The 26132-nt window shown below is 37.9% G+C and overlaps 1 protein-coding gene across 19 annotated transcripts in view; it reads right to left on the reverse strand.

The window, feature by feature from the left end:
• Positions 1–20594, reverse strand: part of JAKMIP3 (Janus kinase and microtubule interacting protein 3) — a 52725-nt gene extending 32131 nt beyond the window's left edge. For 11 of the 19 annotated variants that reach the window (XM_058188171.1, XM_058188169.1, XM_058188168.1 and 8 more), the window contains exons 1-3: positions 20460–20594; positions 14436–14933; positions 280–495 (exon numbers count right to left, since the gene is read on the reverse strand). In XM_058188171.1, coding sequence (XP_058044154.1) covers positions 280–495; positions 14436–14933; positions 20460–20594 — 849 coding nt within the window. The remainder of the gene's footprint in view (positions 1–279; positions 496–14435; positions 14934–20459) is intronic. The other 8 variants (XM_058188176.1, XM_058188178.1, XM_058188172.1 and 5 more) reach the window with 1 other exon arrangement.
• Positions 20595–26132: the final 5538 nt, after the last annotated feature.

Consider the following 26132-nt stretch of genomic DNA (forward strand, 5'->3'; position numbering starts at 1 on the left):
AGCAGACAGCTATTAATAGGTTAACTTATAAGTTTGCGTTGTGAGTCTCACAATGTCAAATTAGGCACACATTCAAGGTAAGGTACAGTTGCTTAAAAAAAGGCAAGTAGTTTTTGGCAAAATAAAAGCAAACCAGAAACTCAGGATGTCAGTTGACTACATCTGAGCTGCAAGCAAGCAAGCAAACAAATCAAAACCAACTTTGCTGATCTGGGCAGTCACTCATCAAGATTTTGGCACAATTTGTGGTTTTAGGGAAAACTACTAGAAAGTGCTTACAGGACTTCCTGAGTGATCTGAAGTGTCTCCTGCACCACTTGGATGAGGAACTTCCCGCTTGGGGCTACTCAGATGCCGGTCAGCCTCTCTGAGCTGGGACAGCTGTTCATCTAAAGCCTCCTTTTGGAGTTGAAGTCTCTGAGTATGCCCAGCTTGAACCCCTAACTCTTTTTCCAGCACGTAGACTGCTCTGTCTTTAAATTTGATCTCCTCCATCTACAAGGAGAATAAAATACAATCACATACAGTACAGTTCTTCAGTTGCCATGGAAACTGGCAGCATCCCAGCTTTGGGGAATATGTTAGATTACAGAAAGCGGTGAACAAACACTGGATTCAGTTCTATAGCTTTCAAACCCATATTATTGGTAAGCAGAACCAGGTTTGGGAATGCTGCAATAAAAGTCTTTTGACAGAGGTATAATTCATCATCATCATATCATCATCATAACACAGTCCCCAAACTGATTCATTGGACCATCTGTAAAAAATGATCATATGCCAGTAATGAAACACAGTACAGTAATGAAACATGTGGTAACATATAGTTGAAAGAGTAGTCAAGAAGGAGCAGATTTGGGGATTTCTGAATAGGAACGGATAAAGTTTGGGCTCATAACACACCAAATTTAACTGTGGTTGAAAAGAAAGTATAGATAATTGATGAGGCAATTCCAGGAGAAAGTAGAAAGAAGACCAAGAACTGGAGATCACAAAGTGTTAAGATCTGAAAAACCAAAATTGAAAAATTATGGCATAAACCTGCTGTTGGGGTCCCTATGATTATTGTCACATCCAGTGTCATACCCAAAAAATCTTGAATATGCACTTTGTGCATTTACATAATTTTCATGTGTCAATTACAAAAGGCCACATGGCTTGAATCTGCACATATACTATGTCTGCACATTATGACATGCTAGGTTCTTGGGAAGAATTGATACATACGAAGGCCAACATTAGCTTAAGAACTGGAAAGTATGATTTCTCATTGTACTGTAAATCATCATCATCATCATCATCATCATCATCATTACCACCACCACCATCATCATCAATATCTGGCTGACTGTGTGACCTATAGTAATATATATATATACAATGCTTTCCATTTGGAATCTGCGAAGTAAGGAAAATAATTTATGCTTTAAAGAGAAGTTTCTTTATTAGAAGTTGAGTTTATTACTGAGAGGAGAAGACTATATTCAGAAAGTTTCAGCAATCTTTGGTTTAGCTCCTGCCTTTTGTATTACAAAAATACAGAATGGATAACAGCAGTGAATGAATGGGCTATTTTTGAAGGCTCATTCAGAAAGATATTTTCTGATAACTCAAAGGTTTTTTCCCCTTTCATTTGCTTAAAAATAGAAAATGATTCATTTATTGCTGATTATGCAGAAAATCAACTACATTACAACCCAAAACACATGATATTATTGTTAATATAGTTCACAAAATGCTGCAGAATTCAAATTCACCAAAGTACTAAGACCCGTGTTGCTGTTTAAGCCAACTTTTCAATTATAGTTATTTGGCAGCCAGTGATTATATAAAAAAAATGTTCCTCAGTATTCAGGGTCTTACTGTACTTAGGAAATTTAGAGTTGCAAGGATTGAAAGAACTTTGTTTATCTTAAGAAGCCATGTAATGACATTTAGTATAATGGTCCGATATGCTGGCTAATGATCTTTGCAACCATATTCATTTATTTTTACACTTTTAAAAATAGGTCCCAAAAGACCACAAATATACCTAGAAAATAAATACATTTACTATATACATGTAGAGAACCTACATTTAAGGTAAACATTTCCACTTCTGTGGAGGAATTCAAATTTGTTTTACTACCTAAGGATGGCAGAAACAAAAATCTGAAGCATGAGTTAAAGTTCATTCTGAATTCACAATAAATTTTAACTATGTCCCTTATTTTTTTCTGTATAAATAGTATTACCCATCCTGGTGTCTTCCTGTTGTATTGAGGCCAATTCTGAAAATCGTCACCAATCTGAGTGTCGCTGGACACTAATGTGGATTATGTATCTGTTGTAATTTAGGAAGGCTGATACCAAAAGTTAGAATAATAATAATAAGAGGCCTCTGGTGGCTCAGCAGACTAAGTCTGTCTATTAACACAGCTGCTTGCAATTAACACATTATTATTAACACAGCTGCTTGCAATTACTGCACGTTCAAGTCCCACCAGGCCCAAGGTTGACTCAGCCTTCCATCCTTTATAAGGTAGATAAAATGAGGACCCAGATTGTTGGGGGCAATAAAGTTGACTTTGTATATAATATACAAATGGATGAAGACTATTGTTTAACACAGTGCCGCCCTGAGTCTTTGGAGAAGCGCGGGATATAAATTCAAATTAAAAAAAAAGAAATCTTAAGCATTGATTACTTTGAGGAAAGCAGCAATTTAGGGGTCAAAGAACAAAGTTGGCTCTTGAGTGGTATGCTGGGAGGAATTCTAAAAAAAGGAGGCAGGACTAGAGCAAAAACATCATTTTGCTTACTTATGTGAAATTAAGTAAGTTACTAAAATTTAATGCAGATACAGTAATATTTTAGTCACATTTAATGGTTTATTTTCTATCACATTAAACATAAAAATTGAGACTTCTGAATGAATTCTGTCTAGGCTTTGGAGGCATATGTTCAGTTTATATTCCTTGATCTAATACAATCCCATACTTGATACAGAATTTCAAAAGCTACAAAATATCCAACAGATTCCAGCCCTTTTGGAAGTTTTTCAAGGTTCTCATAAATTCTAATATAAAGCTATTTTTACTTGTCAGTATCTTAACCCCAGCAGAATCTTGCCCTATTCTCTGGATAGCAAAACAGAACTTTCTCCTAAAAGATACTGTAGTTTATATAGTCTGGTGTCTATAGTAGATACTGGAAAAATTTGAAATTGAACTAAGGCAGCCAACTGTGGGCTTCAAAATAGTGACTCAACTATACATGGTATTTTTTTTCCTAGGACTAATTAGTTAAGAGCAGCCTCCAAATCTAGTTTTTCTAGCTTTGGATACAAGGGATTACAAACTAAAGAGGCAGCAAAAGTTAAATTTAAAACAAATTAAGTTGGCTTGAACAGAGTAAAGACAATTTGATATGTTTATGAATGCTGGTGAAGCCCATGCAAACTGTATCTGTTGATGGAAAAGCACTGATTAATGAGTCAAGATGTAAGACCAATTCATCCTGAATGTTGGGAAGGCATTCAACATGGAAATTTCTACTTAGACAAATTTCAGTTTTCTGCTAGTTCCTTTTCCCTTCATGTGTAACATGCTGTACAGGTGAAATGCAAACAAAACATGATTTTTTTTTTAAAAAAAAGGGGTCTTTGGCAGATTTTTTGGGGGGGGCGGGGGATAATGGTAATAGTGGTAGAAATTGCACGCACACACTATAAAGCACCTCTAAGCTATCCTGTCTTTGTTTCCCCTTCGTGATTTTATTTAAAGATACCTGTCAGCCTTCCCAGGTAGTACAAACACAAAACACAATGAAATGACCTAATTCTAGTTTATGGTAAGGTTACATTAACAGAATCTTTCAAGTCTGAATGTACAAATATCCCATTATCTCCTTTACAGCCTGAGAACACTGTCTTCTGAGTCTCTCCATCCATTATGTGGCTCTGGCTACAGACACTCTTATCAGACTGTTCCCTAGGCAATATTTCTTCCCCATCTCCCCAGTTCATTCCCACATACCATTACATCACCCTAGAGAAAACATCAGCCATAAAACATCATTCAGTCAACACATTCACAGGAAATACTGTACACAAAAGAATAGGGAAGGATAATTTATTTCCACATCTGTAATGTAACTAAACTGTAATTGCACTACTCCCCCAAACATACATTTTTTAGACCACACTAAAATACTACCCACACACATACAAATGTACATTTAGGTTGCCCTACTATAAGCTCTGCCTTTTGTCATTTCCCATTAAATGCATTAAAAAGCTCTATCATAGCTATAAAGGAGCGGGTTTTTTAAAAAAAATAAAGTAGAAAACTGCTAAATTTCCATTCATCTCAACATGCCTTCCCCTTTAATAGAAATGCATTTCCAAAAATAAAACAAAAAACAAAAAGGTTCAGTCAATGACATTGCTTATTAATATTTTTATTTCTGAAAAAAAAAGGATTGTAGATTTTGTGCATTTAAAAAGAACCACAGCAAAACAACACAAGTCACATTTTTATGGTTATTATAGGATGACTATTGAAAGAATTATTAAAACAATGACAGCACAAATCTAAAAAGTTAGATGATATAGAGAACACATTAGAAAAATGACACAAAGATATTCACACCAATACAAAAAAACACATTCAAGCAAACACTTTCTTGCAACATATTTGCTCCATACTAGTTGCAAGACAAAGAAAACGTATGATTAAAAAAACCAAAACCAACAACTCACTGGGAGGGCTGCATCAGCGTTCAGGTGTGTCTCCCCCCAAAACTATCCCACACCTTTCATTCATCGCTTCAGAAAGCAATGCTCTCCATGTCTCGCCTTGCTTAGGATTTTTACCACCTACTTTCAGCAAAAAGGCCTACTTGGGAAACAGACGCAATGAATATACATGAGAGTAATAACCAATCATCTTTAAGGAAATGCCTTGCTTAACAGCATGGCTACTTCCACTTTGCATTTAGCAGGTTGCCTCTACCAAGACTGCATTTTAATTAATAAACAGCTTGCGAGCTCTACTGCTGCCAATTATGGAAATATTGTGCTATGAAATATGGGGTTTTTTCCCCTCTTGTCTCTTTTTCTCACTCCAGTCTCTGCCATCTTCATTACTGTTTTTTTTAAAAAATTCAGCTGGCTTTCAGAGCCGTGGCTATTATTTATCAGTCTGCATTAACACCAACACATAATTTGTAATGCTGTGTCAGTTGCTTATAGCACGATGGTCTTCATTAGCATTGTTAATAGCATATACCAGCATAAGCTGCAGAAAAGAAAAGGCCATATTTTTAATGTGAAACATCTCTGTACAGAACAAATCTTTCCTGGACACAGCTATTAGAAAACCCATCTCCGGTCATTGACTAATATATAGCTTCCTCATTTTCTGCAGGAAAAATTCTAATGGAGTATATCAGGGATGTAGCATCAGAAGTTTGTCTTTCAAAGACCTTATCATATATTTTAGTTGGTTATTAATAAAGAACAGAACAGAATAACAGAGTTGGAAGGGACCTTGTAGGTCTTCTAGTCCAACCCCCTGCTTAGGCAGGAAATCCTACACCACTTCAGACAAATAGTTATCCAATCTCTTCTTAAAAACTTCCAGTGTTGGAGCATTCACAACTTCTAGAGGCAAGTTGTTCCACTGATTATTCTAATTGTCAGGAAATTTCTCCTAAGTTCTAGGTTGTTTCTCTTCTTGATTAGTTTCCACCCATTGCTTCTTGTCCTGTCCTCAGGTGCTTTGGAGAATAGCCTGACTCCCTCTTCTTTGTGGCAGTACCTGAGATATTGGAACACTGCTATCATGTCACCCCTTTTATTATTTTAGAATAACTACAATTCTGAGACAGTAGAAAATAAATAACCGTGTTAGTCAAGATGTCTATCCCTCATTTGAGATGATAGAAGCTGTAGTCCCATGATGACCTACCTGAGGTGGCATGCAGAGCCATCTTTCTGGGCACACAAGCTACCACCCAACTCACTTCCAGCTGTGCATGCGTGCACGCCTCAACTGGTGTTCGGGCCTTTGGTGCGCATGTGCACAATTCAGGGGACCCAGCTGGTCTTTGGAGCTCTCCTGTGCATGTGGGCACGTTTATGCAGGCATGCAAGAGTACTTGTGTAGATGGTGTTCGCACGCATGCATTGTGCATATGAAAACTACCACATGCACAGATGGTGCGATTGCACATACAGTGCACGGGGGACCTGCATAAAGGCCGCATGCATGCACAGATGGTGAGATTGTACACGCAGAGCGCATATGAAAGCCATGCACATGCACAGATGGTGCAGCTGCACAAACAGCACATGGGATGGAGCCGCATGTTAGCGCAGATAACTGTGCGCGCGCAAAGCACACAAAGCGCATGCCTATTCGGTACTCAGTGAGTAAAAGGTTCACCACCATTGCCGTAGTCCATCTATTTGGAAGTGATCAGGTTGGGAAAACATGGCATTATGTCATTTAGAAGGCATCTTACTACATGAGATGATACTCAAGTAATAATTGATTTATTTAGCCGTCTACTTATTGAAAGAGCCCTCAAATAATTCTAATTTTGTAACAGTGGCTTGAAATCTTTTGGAAATGCTGATGAAGGTGGAACTGGGGTCTTTTGACATGTTAAACCTGATGTAACCAACTGACCACACTGGCACACAAGACTTATATAAGCTGAAGAGGACAAGACACTTCTGTGAAAGACCTGCTGATAATGTTACCTAGCCTGTAATGAGAGGTTTGGGAACTAAATGGCAAGCTCGGAGACCAAACCATTGCCAAAATCTAAAACCCGAGCTACAAGTATTTTCTATTATTTCAACACTGAATTACATTTTTTCCCCTTTTTCTAAGCACGCCTATGAAAGTCATAAGAAATCATGTAAACATTTTCTGTTGTTATGGTCTCTCTGTGGGTTTTTGCCTTTAGATTATTTTTCCATGTTGTATATTATAACTAATAAATATCAGTCTACCAGTGTAGATTCACCTTGGTAATTGGGCTATATTACAATTTAAAGTCAGAGCTGCACATCTGGAAAAGTATCTTAGTTTGTGGGTTCTTTGTGACCCAAGTTCCCATGCAAGTTTGTATGTCTGTATGAAAGAGGATGGGTGGTAATATTCTAGGTTTGTGGCAGCATTGAGGGATTGTACCCAATGTTCCCTAAACCCTGACCTTAGCATTGTATGGATGTTATAATAACCATTCATAGGTATGTGAATCTGATGTGATAGCCCCATTCCTCATTAAGATGTTTGAAATAAGTTACAGTCTCGTGTTAAATGTTTTGGGGTTACCTGACACATCAATTTTTTCCTCCTGATATGAAGCACCAAATGGTATCATACAATCTTCCCATGCTCCCGATAAAGTTTAATCATATGGGACTCAAATTGCACAGTTCAATCAAACCTGTCATTTCAAAAATTCCTTCTGGTGGTTTCCTTGCATGGCAGATTCCCATGCGGACATAGGTGAATTCTGCTCTTTAAATTTTTGACCTCGTGGCCTAGAATAATGGCAAATCAATCTAATGCTGCTTCTGATCAGGAAAAAGGAAATTAAGGAGACAGTAGGGTTGGCTTCAGCAGTGGCCTATAAAATAATAAATAAAAAATATTGTGTGACAAATCAGAAATACAATTCATTATGTAGACTTATCTAATACTTCACTTGATATTTGCAGTAAATAACTGAAAATAAATGGATCTCTTGTGAAGATCAAAACAAAGTGTCTGTGTATTTTTTTGTTTTTATTTTTTTGCTTTGATCAATTCCTAATTTGTGTCTAGGTGTGTGAATGAAAGAAGCAAAAGAAATACGATGATGCATGTGATATGACTGTATGTGCTATTAATTGAAGAGGAAATATCTTCAAAGTTATAATTTCTTTTGTATTTTCCCCCCAAATGTATTATGCACAGTAGGAACTTTTATCCAGAATATGCAAACTAGAATGAGCTCAAGAGCTTTGATAAAGCATTACACATATTTGACCACTGCATTAAAGTATGATCAAAAAGTATATATTCATTGCAAAAGAACATATTTGGTACAAAATAGTGTGTAAAGAAATAGTTTTAAGTTCAGCTAAATCCAGCCGGGGGAAAAACCATTTTGATCAATTATAGTTAAAAATAGAAAATTCCTGTTGATTCTCTATTTGTTTAATATACTGTTCAATCATATATTTTATGATTTAATGAATTAAATCTATAATAATTCAGTAGCAAGCTGATTAATATGTGGTGTCTGGATAACATGAGAAAGAGAAAACATTGCAAATAATTACTGCATCATACGATTTGCTTTTTTTTTCTTTGGCATTAATCTAAAATGCAAAAATATATATCAACATACAATCAAACTTTCTTCTCTGTACAATTTTTATAAATGCAAGCAATCCAAGATTTATGACTGAATTGGGTCATTAATATAAACATGAAATGACACCCACTGGCCTGATTAGTAAATCTAATAGGTTGCATTTCTCCAGGGGAATGTTAGCTGTAACACTTTTCTCATGTGACCTGTTGGCCTTTACCATTTTCCTAAATTTGTCTAATGGGAATATCTAAATCCACAAAAAACTGATGAGACGGAATCATTTTTTCTTTTTAATTTGAATTTATATCCCGCCCTTCTCTGAAGACTCAGGGCGGTTTACATTGTGTTAAGCAATAGTCTTCATCCATTTGTATATTATATACAAAGTCAGCTTTTTATTGCCCCCAACAATCTGAGTCCTCATTTTAGCTACCTTATAAAGGATGGAAGGCTGAGTCAACCTTGGGCCTGGGTGGGACTTGAACTTGCAGTAATTGCAAGCAGCTGTGTTAATAACAGACTACTTAGTCTGTTGAGCCACCAGAGGCCCCAATTTTCCCTATCAGTTCTTGTGCAATTTGCTTAAAGAAAATTATCTTTGAATTTTTTTTTTCAGAAGAATGTATTGGTGAAATTCCCCTGAATGCAGAGGTTTTGCACTTCTCTAGTTACAAGGTGACCAAGGGTAACAGATGTGAACAGATTTTATGCCTTCTTGGGCTTCAGTTAACTACCATAGCAGATGGTGTTGAGCAGGGGTGAAATCTGCTTACCTTCCTTACTGGCTTGGGAGTGCATGCGCTGCGCGTCACATGCACGCGCAGACCTTCTGCACATGTGCAGAAGGTAAAAAATACAACCAGGAAGTAATGACACCCAGGTGCATAGGCGGAGCTTTGCTCCACCATTGCTACCAGATCTCTGAACTATCAGTCGTGATTGCTACGTCCGATCTGGTAGCATTTCACCCCTGGTGTTGAGGAATGCTGCTTCCCATTGGGCTATTTTCAGATTGGGAAGGATGGGCCATCAGAGAAGTTTCTGAATTAGGGAAGTCTCTCTAAAGAAAGGAGCAAAGTTAGCAGGAGAACCTCCACCATTTCTGACAAAAGAGTAAGCTGCATCACTGCAAAGAGGCAGATGGGCGCAAGATATTTCATACACAAAACATTCATATGAAACTTGTACTTTTGAGCAGAGATGTCTCAGTGGGGAAAAATACCAAGGAGCTTTTTTTTTGCAATTGCCATTAATTGCCCAATATCGTAGAATCATAGAGCTGAAAAGACTTTAGAAGTCATCTGATCCAACCTGCTTCACACTGCACCATTCCTGCTACATATCCAACCAACTCACTTTCCCTCTTCACATTCTCCCCCACTCCTTAGCTGCCTCAACTTCAAACATAGCATAACTAATCAGTCTTCCAGTCTGAGCCCTTTAATCTTCCCTATTGGAAGTTTGGGAAAGGGAGGCACTGGGAAGACTGATGGGCAGACAGCAGCAACAGCAGGAGGAGGAGGAGGAGGAGGTAGCGGCATTCAGTTTGGCTTCATATATCTTTTAAACTCCACTAAAATTCAAGATATCCAAAATATTCTAGGGGAGGGTTGTCAAGCTCAATTTCATTGAGGGCCGCATCAGGGTTGTGTTTGACCTCAGGGGGAAGGGTATGTGTGGCCAGGGTGGGCATGGCCAACTTGATGTCACTCATGTTGGGAGTGCCTGTGGTGGCCTGAGCACTCTGCCAGCAAAAATGTGCTCCCATGTTCCATTTTCAGCTGCGACGGCCTCCTGCAGCCCTCTGCCAGTGAAAACGGAGCTCGGCTGCCCCAAGCTCCATTTTCTCTGGCAGAAGCCGGTCCTTCACTGTTTCCAGGGTGGCCTCATGGGCCATCTAAGCACCCTGTGGGCGGGATCCAGCCTGCGAGCCTTGAGTTTGATACCCCTGTTTTAGACTGTGTTCTGCTGAACTGCCACCCTCCCAGAAGGATTTAGCAAACCGACACTGTCAACTTTTTGAAGTGGACCAGAAAAGAAGGATAAAACTTTACTGAAAGGCTACAGAAACTGAATCTTGCAAGTTTGAAAGTATTTGTTCCCTCCCTTATTTTCCAGAAAAACAGGGTGGGTATTTTTGAAACTCTTCCTACTCCCTTTTTGTTTCTCTGGGCTGAGATACCTTTTGCACGACCACTTTTAGGTTGCACCTCTTACTCCTGTCTCCCAAGGTCATCCCCACATATCACAAAATGCTTGTTTCATGTTCAAAACAAAACACGTTTTCTGTTTCTGCTACTTCTAAAGAGAAGTTCAAAAGAAATTCTCAAGTAGGTTCAGAACACAAAAATAAAACTAATTTTTTTAATTAGAAAAAAAAAACTTTGGAGAAGAGAGATTTCAACAAAACATTAAACTATATAAAGTTTCTGAATTGACATCTATTAAAATCCTTGACAGGAAACCATCATACAACTGGTAGCTCTGAGATTAAAGAATTATGTTTTTCCTGATAGAGATACTTTCTACATGAAACTTTGGGGCTTAAACAATTGTAAGCCACTAAAAATATATGTGTTTTATTCCACTACAAGGCAAAAGACTGTTACATGGGACAAATTCAATAACACTGTATAATAAGAGCTAAAGTCTCACTTTAGAATTTCCAAACTTATCTGATTTCATACTTGTCCTGAAACCTATATAGTAATTAGTTATGTAATTGTACAATCTTTGCACATGGAGCCATTTTTAAAAACAATTACTTTATTAAATCAATGCCAGATCTAAAGTTACAAAAAAGAGTTTGATTAGGAAAAGATGAAATATTTGGGGAAAAAGAGATAATTTAGGGACACAGTGTCCCATACCCAAACTAGGAGGTTATCATATTGGTCACAGTGCTAACTCTTCTCTATATCAGGTGAAAACACTTAACCAACTCTGATTAATCTTGAAAAGCCAAGCAAGGCTTTTTGGACATAATACTTTGATGGTTTTTTTGTCAAAATCTGCATTTTATTGTTATTTATTTTCAGTCCTGTGACTTTTCCGTATTCTCCTATCTTATCTATCAATATAGTTATTGATTCTAATGGATTTTCAAGTATAAAAACCAGGTCATCTGCAAATGCTTGTAATTTGTATTCTTCCTTTTGAATTTTCATGCCTTTTATTCCTTCTTCTTCTCTAATATTTCTGTTTAACACTTCTAGTGTTAATACAAACAACAGAGATGACAGTGGGCAACCTTGTCTTGTTCCTTTTTTATTTGGATCGATCCTGTCAATTCTCCATTTATCATTACTTTCGCTGTTTGTTTATAATATATAACTTCCTGAATAAACTTTCTATCAAAGCCCATCTGTTCCAATTGTAGTAACATAAATCACCAATTCACGTTATCAAAAGCTTTCTCAGCATCAAGAAATATCAAAGCCATTTGCTTTTCGGGATGTGCCTCATAGTATTTCAGGGTATCCAGAATTATCCTCATATTGTCTCTGATCTGTCTTTTTGGCAGAAATCCATATTAATGAAATGTTAATAATAATAATAATAAAAAACTTTGATGGGAGACTTCCAGCAGTTCCTAGAGAAGTATACTAAAGTTGGAAAAAACATCTTTTTGAAAAAAGACAAGGGCAAAATACTTCCGTGCCACTTCCAAGAAAACAGCATGTGCTCTTATACTCGTCAGGAGCTGAACCTCACACAATTGAGACTTTCATTTTACCTAACTCAACAAAATAAAGCATTTCAAGTACAAATTATGGATTATTTTTATTTGTAAACTGCTTAATGTCATGCAAATGTGATGGGCAGTATAGAAATTGGATAAATTATTCTGATGACACAGAAACTATTTCTGCTCCTTTGGTGCTGAGGAGAACATCATTAATCATTGCTGAGGAGATGTTCCTACTGACTTTACATCCCAGCAGCTACAATCCATCAAAACGACATAGCAATATTGATCAATACATGTTTCTGCTATCTTGAAAGATACAGCTACAGTTTTAAATAGCCTTCTTCAAACATTCTAAGGCAGGAAATATCAATTGAAACAGAATTAGCATATTAATAGCATGTAAAGTTCTGAAGTAGAAAACTTTCATTGTCATAGTTTCACGCTTCACAATGTAGATTGCAGGATATGATGTTATCAAGATGTATTGTGGAAATTTCTTCGACATCCTCCCTACTTCAACCTGGTAATAATGATTATGAAGAGAAGAAGTGAAAAAACAGTAATGGGACTGAGCATAGCTTATTCCTTCCTTGTACATTGCTTTTACTACATTTCAGGCTGCCTAAATTCATGCTAAAGAATACGTTGATGCAGAAAATAACTATGAAAGATAGAAACAGTACACCGGTAATAGTTTTTCCTTTTGCTTTTGCATTTTACAAACTGGATTTGATTTGATTTCCAATGGTCAATGTTATTCCTTTATAAACTTCCTTTATAGCAGGGGTCTCCAATCTTGGCCACTTTAAGAGTTGTGGACTTCAATTCCAAGAATTCCTCAGCCAGCTTAGCTTAGCTGGCTGAGGAATTCTGGGAGTTGAAGTCCACAACTCTTAAAGTGGCCAAGGTTGGAGACTCCTGCTTTATAGAACCTATACTATTTTATCCTAGCTAGTGCATTAAAATTGTTTCCTAAAATAGAGGATATCATCACTTTGAATCTTATGGTTAAATATTTTTAACAACTTCAATACCAAAATCGGAAAATCAAACACCTGTTGGGGAGGAAAGAAAAATAAACACAAAACATCACACACACATTATCCAAAGATATCATTTTAAACTTTTCAAAAGTACTTCTGAATGATTTATGCAAATTTATATAATTTATATTTATATATGCAAATATGTTAGTCTGGAAATTGAAAGAAAGGAAAAGTAATTATAAGTTACTTATTTTTCTATATGGAAAGCATTGTGCAATTTAAAAGTGCAGAATAACAGAAAGAACTCACAGATGTGGATTTAGCTGCATAAAAACATGTCTAGCTACATGCTCTATGTAAGTACTTTATAGTTTTATAAAATATCACATAGGAAACCACACAGCTTGAATTCAGTGGCCACCATCAAACAATGCTATATTTAGTAAGTGTCACTGAATTCCATGAGAATTATTTCTTTTACTTGTGAAATGATTTTGAAATTCTTGAAGTGAATATACTTAACTTAAACATTGGATCTAGAGACCACTCTGTGGTTTTGCCAACTTAATCAACTCACTTGGTAATAGAATACAAAATTCCAAAGATAGAAATAGATATAATAGATTTCAGCAGGCATTAAAAAGTTTTTAATGCCTTATAAAATAATATTTTATTTCCAGATCTATGTACCATCTGCACTGCTCTTTTTAGAAGCCTCTGACAATAGAGCAAATGTGCCCAAGCCAGAGTTGAAACACTTTCCCTACTATATAATTCAGACACTTCGCTTCTATTACTCCATGATAAGAACAGTAAAGCAACTAATAATTTACGCAGGTAAATTTAAAATCTGCACATCCAAAAGCCTGAAAAAGAAATGTCATCATTTACGTAATCAATACACAATACAAAAAGTGCAAAAGAAATCCTTACACTAATATCGCATGCCTGTTTTTCAAGTTTGGAAAGTTAGAAAGGAACCCCAACTTCTGCAGAATACAAACTCATTTTTGTGTGAAGCTCATACTCCAGATGGAATTAATTATAATTTGGAGCAGATGACATGGCAACAATGCAATTGATAACCAGGATCAAATCTTTCAGCCAGCGACAGCTTGTGACAAAAGGTCACAGAGCATCCATTGCAGAGATAACCACATTTAATGAGCTTTTCATTAGTGTTGGATAAAAGATCTGAAGGATCTATCTAGATTAGCAGTCCAAAAGGAGGATGCTTGGCCATCTATATTAAATTATTTTTAGTATGAACAACATGGAAACAACATTCACATCCCCTTATTAAATGGCCATCTACATTGAATTATTGTTAGTGTAAACAACATGGAAAGAACATTTACTTCCTCTTATTAAAATCATCAAAATGATGGAAAACTGCATACCAGCCTGCGGATTTCCCGGTCACAATCTCTCTTTATTCGGGTGATTTCTTCTTGATGTAGGTGATAAACGCTCCGTATCTCTGCTGCTTTTATTTTGTCAGCTTGAACGACTACTGATAAAGCTTCCTCCACTTGTTTCTTAGCCCCCTTCAGTTCCAGAATTTCCTGCTGCATTTTAATTTTCTCCGCTTCAAATCCTTTCTTGGCCTCTTCTTTTGCTTCAGAGTAGAGCACCGTCTTAACCTTGTCAGGTGTTCCATCTCGTACAGCGTTAAGTAAGGTTTGGAGTCTTTGAATTTCATTATCTTTAATTTTGATAACTCTAAGAAGCTCAGCCTCATGCTGTCTTAAAAGTCCTTCGCGAACACCCTGGAGCTCTTTCATTTTTTCTTCATGGAGTTTAGCTTTGAGTTCCGTTACAATGACTGTGTTTTTATGCTGTTCGTGTTCTTTAATCTGCCTTGCTTCTTGGTTTTTCTCCCTCTCCAATTTGCTGGCCTAAAAGACAAGGAAAGGACCTTCAGTGTATTAAAACAGTGCCTTACCACAGAATTATATGCATTATTCCATGTACTATTGAAAATGCTTATGATTCAATTGGCAGGTTGATAATCCCTCAGTTCACAAAAGATCAAAGGAAACTTGTGTAGGTGGGCCACCCCAAGTCCTTTTTCAGAGTTTCTGACATCAGAGCCTCCTAATTTTTTTTTTCCTGTAGGGAATTCCTCCAATGCAGGGTCTGCAACCTTGGCAACTTGAAGCCTGGTGGATTTCAACTCCCAGAATTCCCCAGCCAGCAAAGCCAGCAAAGCCAAGCTGGCTGTGGAATTCTGGGAGTTGAAGTCCACCAGGCTTTAAGTTGCCAAGGTTGCAGACCTCTGCTCCAATAGGAAGCAATCAGAGAAAATAAATTTTATGTGAATTCTATATATGGTAAAATTCCAAATCAATGTAGCAGTGTATAACAGGACTGGGTATATCTTCTGGACTTCCTGAAAGATCCCATAACCAGCTGATTCCCCATCATGACCACACCCATCCAGCAACTGAGCAGAGAACCCCTTGCTAAAATTTTTGAAGCCCATCCCTGTTGCTGAGTTATTCAAAATATAATTTGTACAAGAATTTGGAGCCCCATTAAAACTCCTAATTGGAAGAGATACATAATTGCAGAACACTGGTCTATAATTGCTTGTCTGCAGCTGGCATTAACAACATGCAAGATATGCCTAACCCTAACAGATGGCTTATTTTTCATTAGTGACAAGCTGGTTTGCTATGCAAGCTGATTATATCGCCAGTTATAGCAATGCCCAATACAATCAATACTGTAATCTAAAATAGCTTTTATTTAATTTATATAACTGTTACAACTGGACAGGATAATGCTTTAAATTTTAAGATGAACTTGCACAGGAATAGTGGGAAATAGTGGGATAATATATGTGAATTGCAAAGCACCTAAATGCTTTTAATTCTACAGGGCTCTTTCCTCAGAATGTAGTATCTAGTATGTAATTCTTAAATCTGAATTGGGTTATTCAAGTATGCTCAAGTATGTTCTTCACTAAAATATTTAGGATTCATTTTTAAGGTAAATTTAAAGATAGTAACTAATAGTGGCTTTTCTTGATCACATACAGTATCTTCTAGATCAGGGATGTCAAACTCACGGCCGCAGGCTGGATTCGTCACATGCTGCCCTGCCCAGTTTAGCGAAGGGGAAAAAGGTCCCAATACATCACATGACACCACTGTGGTGACATGAGTTTGACACCTTTGCTCTAGATCAGTGATGGCGAACCTTTTCAGCAACACTTTTCAGGTTGCGTGGAAACATTGTGCATGTGCAGGCTTGTCAGGGCCAAGCTCCGGAAAAACCAAACTTCCGGGTTCTAAGGTGCATGCAATCAGCTGGCTGGCACACATGCACAGGCCAGTTTCTGGCACTGCTGCGCGCGCAAAGGGATGGCGCTCCTGAAAAGCCGAACTTCTGGGTTCTTGCGTGCATGTGCACCCAACAATCTGCTGGCTGATACACATGCGTGCACTGGTTTTCGTGCATGAAGGACAGCTGATCATCACGTGCGCATGCATGCCAGAAACCCAGAAGACCAGCAGGCAAGGCTGTGCATGTCAGGTGACATGTCTTCGCATTCTACTTTGGCCACGCATGCCATAGGTTCGCCATCACAGCTCTAGATGGATTGGAGTACAATTTCAAAAAATTCTGGAAAATGTCATCCTACATATTTAGATGACACTTGTTAACCCAATCAATGTAGTGCTACATGTATGCATGAACTCACACATACATGTACAGATATTTATAAGAATAAGAATTTGTTTTACTTTATATTCAACCAGTCCAGCAGTTGGGGAGCTGAATGGACAAGATGGTCAAAGAGTAGTGAGGAATTATCTTATCCTTGCTCTATTTTTGTATGAGTGTATGAAATGAGGCAGAAAACTAAATTCTGAAGAATTTAGTAGGTGGCTTGGGCAATGATACTGAAATGAAAGAGACATTCACTTTCCATGCTCAACATTTTAACTTTGTTCCAATTAAAGAACAGGAAGCTACAGGGAAAAATAGAGCAGGGAATAAAATGGTACTATGAACTTTTGATAGAGTTCAAGATCAAATCCAAGGAGCCCATTTTCCATGGATGGTAGTGATATTAATCCTATTCTAATCAATGGAAGAGAAAAAGCTTCCACATTAATAATACTGTTGTGGGGTCCTTATCCATAGTGCTGTTCTGGTTTTATACAAGTCTTGTAGTGCCAATCCAGAAACCTTGGGAAGTGCCAAGTGCCAAGGTTTCTGAATTGTAGTGCCAACAACAATCCATGGGAAACAGATGTTCCTTAACTCTGAAATTCTCATTACACACCATACATAAACAAATACTGAACCATGAGATGATTTCACTCCTGCATGATATAAACAAATGCTCTTTAATCTTGATGGCCTCATCTAATCAGGCAAAGTATTCCAAACACAAGATAAGATGGTCTGGTTCTTGACAAACTCTAGCTACAGGAGGCCATCAAAAAGGGGTGTGAGTAATGGTTCTTCAGAGCCTATGTAAACTAGTCCAAATTATCACGAGATGGAACTTCAATGCAGACCTAACTGAGAGGGCGATACATGTGTGCTAGCTTGCAAGGAGCCCATCTACTGTATTCTCCTGAGGTTCTCTCACTGGCAACAAGGACTTAATGTCTTTCTTTCTTTGACAAGGTGTACTCTTCATTATTCCTGAATATTCTTTGATTTCCTTCTTGGGTTATGTTATATTTCAGCATTCTTGAATATTCTTTCATCGCTGCTTCGTGTTATTATGTTATTTTCTCATTCTCACCTAGAATAAAGCTTGGAGTGGGGTCATAAAGGTTTAAGATAAAGGTTCCCCTCGCACATATGTGCTAGTTGTTCCCGACTCTAGTGGGTCATACTGTGTGGTTATTACTTCCAAATCTAGAAGCTGTGACACAACCCAGTTTGCACAGAAAACAAGTATTTGCCAAAATACATCTTCAGCTTTGGATGACTATTCTAAAAGCAAACACATACTTCAAGCTTCACCCTGCACCATAACCATAGCTTGGTTTTTTTTCCCCTATAGAAATTGCCAAATTAGCAAATCAGGTGTGTTCTGCGAATGGATTTACCTCAATGCCTCCCCTTCCCAAGACCATCCTGGCAGTTCTACTCCTTGATGTACAGTACATGCTGACAATGCAGCTGGTTTTGCCTCCAAAGGGGACCAATTAGAGAATGCGCTGAATAATTGATCAAAATGCACATTCTATAAAGAATGGCTCCAAAGCAATCTTCAGATTTCATTCCTCCAGAGTAATATTGAAGACTAAGACTTTGTTTAAAGTTCACCACATCTTTCTGCAATTGGATTCTTATGCTATCTCCTATTACAAAACAACATCTATTTGGTGGGCTTTATTCAGGATGATAATGAGGGAGATTACCAGGACGAGATAAAGGGTTTGATGAACTGGTATAATAAAAACAGCCTGGTTTTAAATATAGGAAAAACAAAAGAAACCATTGTTGATTTCTGAAAAGGCAAACATAGCCATACACCTCTCTGTATTAACAATCCAACTGTGGAGGTGGTTAGTAGAAGAGAAGAGAAGAGAAGAGAAGAGAAGAGAAGAGAAGAGAAGAGAAGAGAAGAGAAGAGAAGAGAAGAGAAGAGAAGCATAGAGAATTTTTTATTGGCCAAGTATGATTGGACACACAAGGAATTTGTCTTGATGCATATGCTCTCTGTGTACATAAAAAAAAAGAATCGTTCATCAAGAATCATAAGGTACAACACTTAATGATAGTCATAGGGTACAAATAAGCAATCAGGAAACAATCAATATAAATCATAAGGATACAAGAAACAAAGTTACAGTCATATAGTCATAAGTAGAAGAAGATGAGTGATGGGAATGATGAGAAGATTAATATTAGTATAGTATTATCAAGTTTCTGGGTGTGCAGCTTACTAGCAGCTGAGCTTGGTCACTCAACAGTGGTGAAGCAGGCATAGCAGCGCCTCATTTTCTGCATTGTATGAGAAGAGCACATCTTCCGTCACCTGTCCTTACCGCTTTGTATAGAAGGACGATTGAAAGCATCCTGTTCGTATTGTATTATTGTTTGGTTTGGCAGTATTACTGGTTCGGACAGGAAGGCTCTGCAGAGAGTGGTGAGGACCCCAGAAAAAATTACTGGAAGTTCACTTCCTCCTATCCAGGACATGGCATCTAAGCACTGCTTGATAAGAGTCTGCAGTATTGTCATGGATGCTACACATCCTCTCCATGACCGGTTTTGTTACCTTCTGGGAGGAGGCTTATATATATCGTGGTAGCGGCTCAGGAGCCCCATCCAGCAGGATTCCACATAGCTACTGGCCCACTTCTTCTGTTTGCTCACAGCCACACTGGAGCAGGAGGCTAAGCAACGCACCAGTGCCATGGCCACAAAACAGTTGTCGGGCCATGGATGACCTGGCTGTGGGAGCCCTAAGGCAAGCCAGTGGGGTCCATGCGGGGCAGCTTCAACCCCCCTTGCCTCAGTTCATGTTGGCGCCACAGCGAGCAACCAGATGGAATGACTAGCCGGCTAGTTGTGCAGGCACTTAAGTAGGGCTTATTTTGTGGATAGGGCTTATATTAGGCACATGCATAAAAACATGCTAGGGCTTATTTTTTGGATAAGTTTTATTTTGGGGAAACAGGATATGTGTGTGTATGCGTATGTGTATGTGTGTAGTATGTTGTATGTGGTATGTGTCAGGGGTGAAATGTAAAATTTGTTACTACCGGTTCTGTGGGCATGGCTTGGTGGGAGGTAATGTGACTGGGTGGGCGTGGCCAGTTTTTTTTTTAACTTTTAAAAGCATTTTTTCTACAATCTCTTTGGCTGAAGTGGTTGTAAAAAAATGCCTTTAAAAGCCTGTGATGATCAGGCAACTCAGCTGGGATCACCAGAGGAAAAAAAGCTTAAAGGGTTCTGATGATCCCAGCTGTGTTGCCTGATTGCCAGAACCTTTTTTTACAACTTCTTCGGCCAAATAGGTTGTAGAAAAAATGCTTTTAAAGGGTTCTGACGATTCAAGCTGAGCCGCACGATCATCAGAGGCTTTTTTTTTACTTTTAAAAGCATTTTTTCCACCGAAAAAATGGGGGGCGGGCAGGGATTTTTGCTACCGGTTCTCCGAACCACCCGCCGCCATTGCTACCAGATTGGGTGATCCAGTCTGAACCGGGAGTATTTTATCCCTGGTATGTGTATGTTCATGTATGGGTATGAGGTCTCTTTTGACAGTGGGCATCAAAATTTCATTTTTAAATGTGTGCCAGTGTGTTCACAAAAAAAAGAGGTGACAATAAAGGTTATCTTATATTATTTTTCACACACAGAGGTTACTTATGAGAGCAAGAAGTAAGTGGCTGGACAATTTTAATTTTTCTCAGAAAAATTAAGTGGGAAAGATGCATTACCTTACTCTTTTCTTGCTGAAGTTCAATTTGAATATCTGTGAGCTTTGCCCTGAGCTCTTCATTAGCAGCTTGCAAGGCAGCTAAAGCATCCGGTTTTTCTCCTTTAGCTCGAAAACTGGCCCCCTTCTTTGACATCGTGAGACGGTCTGGCGAGAGGGGTAAAAGCCCAGGCAGAAAGAACCTTCCGTTCTCATCTAGTCCTTGATTCTTTTCCACGACATAGTTTCAGTTTCCTGAATAAAGAGAAATAGCAATAGCACTTAGCAATAGCACTTAGACTTAAACAGCGCTTCACAGTGCTTTTACAGCCCTCTCTAAGCGGTTTACAGGGTCAGCATATTGCCCCCAACAATCTGGGTCCTCATTTTACCCAACTCGGAAGGATGGAGCCATGGAGCCTGATGAGATGAGATCTGCCAAATTGCAGGTAGTCAGCAGAAGTATCCTGCGGTTCTGCATTCTAATCACTGTGCCACCGTGGCTTATAACCATCGTGGTGAATCCAAGAAAGGCTGTTACTAGCATGTACTGAGATTAAAGGGACAAAAAGGATTGAGGGGAAAGACCACACTCAGAGAGGGATCAAACATCCGCACTATGGTATTTATCAGAAATGCCAGGTGGCCTCCCAACAAAGTTTTTGCAATAGAGATGGTATTCAACAGGTTCTGACCAGTTCTGGAGAACCGGTAGCAGAAATTTTGAGTAGTTCAGAGAACCGGCAAATACCACCTCTGACTGGTTCTACTATCTGCCTCCCGAGTCCCAGCTGATCGGAAGGAAATGGGGATTTTGCAGTAACCTTCCCCTGGAGTGGGGAGGTAATGAAGGTTTTATAGTATCCTTCCCCTGGAGTGGGGTGGGAATGGAGATTTTACAGTATCCTTCCCCTGCCATGCCCACCAAGCCACGCCCACAGAACCAGAGTAAAAAAAATTGAATCCCACCACTGTTTTGCAAGTATTAAAAGGTTATGGCTAAAGACTATTATTGGGGGAATTTTCAGGAATTTGGAATGGGGGATTTCTCTGGGTTTTAGAAGAGGGTCATCCAAAGCCAGGTGATTTTGTTTGTCATTTTTAGTAAACTCAACTTCTGTATGATTTATACTAGGGCTGTTCAGAGCTTCAGATCCAAAGGGAGAAAAGAGTGGTTCGGAGCAAGCATAAGAGTTTATGAAGCAGCCACCAAAAACTCCTTATAAAGTTTTACTTTTCTGGGAGAATTCAGCTGCCCGTCATGGCTGTCCTCTGATAAAATATGTGTTGGATTTCAGGAATTGCTAGTGGGTGCTATCACACATTATCTCTTCAGATCCAAAGAACCTTAATTTATAATAAATTAGGTTCCAATACAATACCAGTATAATATTGAAATCTGTCATCACATGTTTTTTATAATCTACAAAGCCATTTTATTCTGAGTCTCTCATAGTGATTTGAGCTCAGGATGCAACAAAAGTATTCTCATATACATAGTTAGAAATTCGGGGTGGGGGGAGAGGAGGAGAAGGAGGAGAAAAGAGATCTTAAACTTTCATACTTTTCTCCCTCTTTGTTCTCTGGCTCTGCTGAAAAAACTCTGAATTTTTCTCTTCTATTTCAGATTATACACAGTTTATCTTGATGTCTGAACTTGGACATACTGTACTGGTCAAAAGAGTTATTGTTGTTTAAAAAGGTAAAAACTAAGATTTGTTGAATTTTTTGACAAAACAAGGATCTTTAATCCCTTATTTCAGTCTTTAAAATTTGTACATCAAATTGATTTATAAACAAAAGTACTCATAAAGATTAAGTCTGGGATTTTTAGCCCACAAGGTTTGATAATAATATCTGATTTAGGTGTTCCTGAAGACAAATGTCCCACAGCCCCAAACTGAAATCTCAATAAATGTAGTTATAAATATTGCCAGTGGGTGGCAAAAGACAAATGATATTTACCCTTTAAATGCTTAAAAACTCATTGCTATCATTCAACAATTGACCAAACATAGAAATCCCAGCATCCACCCAAATCTTCTATAGACAGAGTTTTTAAGATCGGTTTTAAGGTTTGGATGATCCTTTAACTTCAATGCATGCAAAAGCAAGCATGAAGAAAGAATCAAAATACAAATAGAAAAAATATATCACAATATTAATATCAGATTAACAGTTGTATAATGAAATTTGCTTCTTCCTTAGCAAATTATCTTCCATGATCGTCAGTGAAATTGCAATGAATGGATTTGGGCTGTGTCTGTGTGTGTATTTTTTCCCCCTTCCTTCTTAGTTGTTCCACTTAATTATTTCATTAATAAGACATAATTATATTACGAAGCAGCATTGTTCCAAAAACCCTACACTAATTTCTATGAAATTTGGCATTCTTTTTAAAGCTGTACATTCCCCTCAAATGTTATATAACTTTTTTTAAAAAAAGAATTCCTACATTAGAATATAAAAAAATGTAGCTTCATTGTTTATTTTTTATTTTTTGCCTGCACAACATATGAAGTAGAGATAGTCCTCAGCTTACAACAGTTCATTTAGTGACTGTTCAAAGTTACAACAGCACTGAAAAAAGTGACTTATGACAATTTTTCACAGTTACGACCCTTGTAACGTCCCCCATATCCATGTGATCAAAATTCAGATGCTTGGCAACTGGTTCATACTTATGACCGTTGCTGGGTCCCAAAAAGATGATCACCTTTTGCAACCTTTTGACAAACAAAGTCAATGGAGAAACCAGATTCGCTTAACAAACAGGTTACTAACTTATCAGTGATTCACTTGTAGCAAGCAAGGTCGTAAAATGGGGCAAAATTCACTTAACAAATGTTTCACTTAACAACAGAAATTTTGGGCTCAGTTAGGGTCGTAAGTTGAGGATCACCTGTAATCAGGTTTCTATCTGGCCATTTCTGGAGCTCCAAGTTAGGCACCTGCATAAGACGAAGTGGTTTCTGTACATCCCTAGTGAATAGACGTAGCCCTTGACTTACGACCACAATTGAGGCCAATTTTTCTGATGCTCAGCAAGATAATTGTTTTGCTCCATTTTTTGACCTTTCTTGCCCCAGTTGTTAAGTGAATCAATGCAGTTGTTAAGCAGGTCACATGGTTGGCAAGTAAACCTGGCTTCCCCAATGACTTTGCATGTCAGAAGGTTGCAGAAGGTGATCCGGTTATTCTGGGACACTGCAACGGGCATAAATACATGCCTGTTGCCAAGCATCCAAATTTTGATCACATGACTATGGGAAACGCTGCAACGATCGCAAGTGTGAAAAAAGGTCATAAATCATTTTTTTCAGTGCCGTTGTAACTTCAAATGGTCACTAAACAAACGGTTGTAAGTCGAGGACCATCTGTAACCACACAATCTTTGTTTTAAAAATCTGCTTTCAGGAATGCTCTAATGAACAGTTTCAGACAGCTTGCACAAACCATCTGGATTTTTTTTTTTAAAAAAGAAAGAAACCTGTAACATTTTTCTACAATGACAATAATGCAATGGTTTCCTATATTAAAAAGTTTAAGAACATGTAGAAACTTAGCACCTACCCCTCTCCTAGAAGAATGAAAAATTTTAGGAAATATTAAAAAGGCAGAATATTATATTTTCCTGGAGGGAGAAAGTAGCCCCCACCTTCCTTAATAGCCCACAGCAGATGTCAGCACTTAAAAGAGAAAGAGATAGATAGCTCTATTCATAAGCAAATATCCTCACCCAAGATCCAACAAAGGTAGGATTAGCCCTCACCCCCAATAGGAATTGTTCAACACCTCTTCATTGCATCACCCTCAGAAAATTAAGCCAAACTTAGCTCAGACAAACTCCTAGGATTTGTTCATGGTCCCATGAGAGTCTGACAACAGCTAATAGAATACATGTTCTTGCATAGGAACAGGAAGTTCAAGTGCAAAGCCCAAAAGAAGGTATAAATACCTCCCACTCTCAACTCCATGTGGTCAGTTACCCAAAATCCCATGTGCTTGGTGGTTCTGTTCATCATTAAACCCTCTTTCCAATCAGCCTCTAGTCTCCATTTTGTCTCCAGTGCCTTTCTCCCAGCTTGGAATTGAACCAGATGGATATTTCTTCCCATAAACAGTTGCAAATAAATGAAAACATTTGTAGCTCAGGGTTGAAATGAGGGGTCCTGGTGCTCTCTGAGCTTGGTTGTTTTCTTGCAGACATTTCATTAATTTAACTAGATTACATCATCAGTGCTAGCTGTTAATCAGGGCTAATGATGTTACCTAGTTAGAGTAACGAAACATCTCCAAGAAAACAAGCAAGCTCTGAGAGCACCAAAGACCCCTTAAGAATAGTTGGCTTGGAAACATGTAAATTGAAATTGGTTAAAGTATTATTTTTTAAAGAGGCGAGTAAAATGGATTTCATTTCTGGCAGTACATAATGAAAAAAAAGTTGTTTAGGAGATATTTTTGAGCTGAAAACATTTGAATTGTATAATGACATTTTCTAGTAAGTCAATTGGCTTTTCTGAACAGTCATAAAATAATATGCCTGACTAAAGGGCAGAAAAGAAACCTATAGGAAAAATAACTTTTGAATTAAGCTTTTAGAAAGGAAAAGAAGAAGAAAATACTGCCATTAACAATTGTTTTGTTAATGCAAGATTAGGGTGATTCATAAAAACATTAAGAATTTGATTAAAGTCTTCATGTATTTTCTTTCTACTGTTTTAACCAAGCAAATCTGTAATGCTGCACTATCCCAAGGATTAAGATAGATTTTTATTTGACATTTTAATGTTTACCGCCATTTGTCCTAATGAATTTTGATAGGTTGAAATTAAATGTTAATAACTTAAGGCTGAATACGATGGAAGAGGAAGCAAGGGAACAGGGAGGAGCAGGATTTTAAAGAGACCAGCTTTTCTCTGGATATATTTGTTTCTCACTCTGAGTATTCCCCTTTCCCACAACCATTAGGAGTCACCCACATATTCCCAAAACCTGACATGCTGTTATCAACCCTCAACATGTTGCATATCTCTGCTGAAAAGGTTATCATAATATGGCTTCTTCATAAATGTTTAAGGAGAAGCATTCACAATGGAAAGCTGAAAGTAGGTGACGGAATCTCGGAGATTGGAGTCCATAAGCTTATTCACATGGTCTGACAAGAAATATCAAAGCCATTTTGAAATAGTGACAGGCGTAGTTCCACCAGGTAATCCAGAAGTAAGAGGTCCAGGAGAATTAAAATGGTTATATTTCCCACCCCTGGTTTTCAACACAGATCATCCAACTAAAACAGTTTCAAAGCCGTTTTCAGGTTGAAAGTACAGAGGAAATAAGAAAATCACTATCAATCTGATGCGTCTAGAGCTATGAGGCTACGACTTACTCAATCACCTCGATCCCAAAAATGAAATACCTGAGGCAGGCATAAAATTCTAAAGGTCGCTCAGGTCAAGGGAAGTCTTCCTCAGTAAAGATCCTATTATCACCTCCTTTGGGATTTCCCTTGAGAAAAACATCCTTTCTAAAAAGAGGCAGTATTTATCCTCCTTAGCCATGGGGTCAAAAAGGTGTTTGATTTAATCAGCATCAAGAGGTCAACTACACAGCTTGTGATACTCATTTCCTCAGATACCCAATCCACAGCATCAAGATCTATCATCTGAAAGGAATAAAACAACAACAACTATGT

The sequence above is a fragment of the Ahaetulla prasina genome, chromosome 6 (assembly GCF_028640845.1).
Source record: "Ahaetulla prasina isolate Xishuangbanna chromosome 6, ASM2864084v1, whole genome shotgun sequence".
In the NCBI taxonomy this organism is placed as follows: domain Eukaryota; kingdom Metazoa; phylum Chordata; class Lepidosauria; order Squamata; family Colubridae; genus Ahaetulla; species Ahaetulla prasina.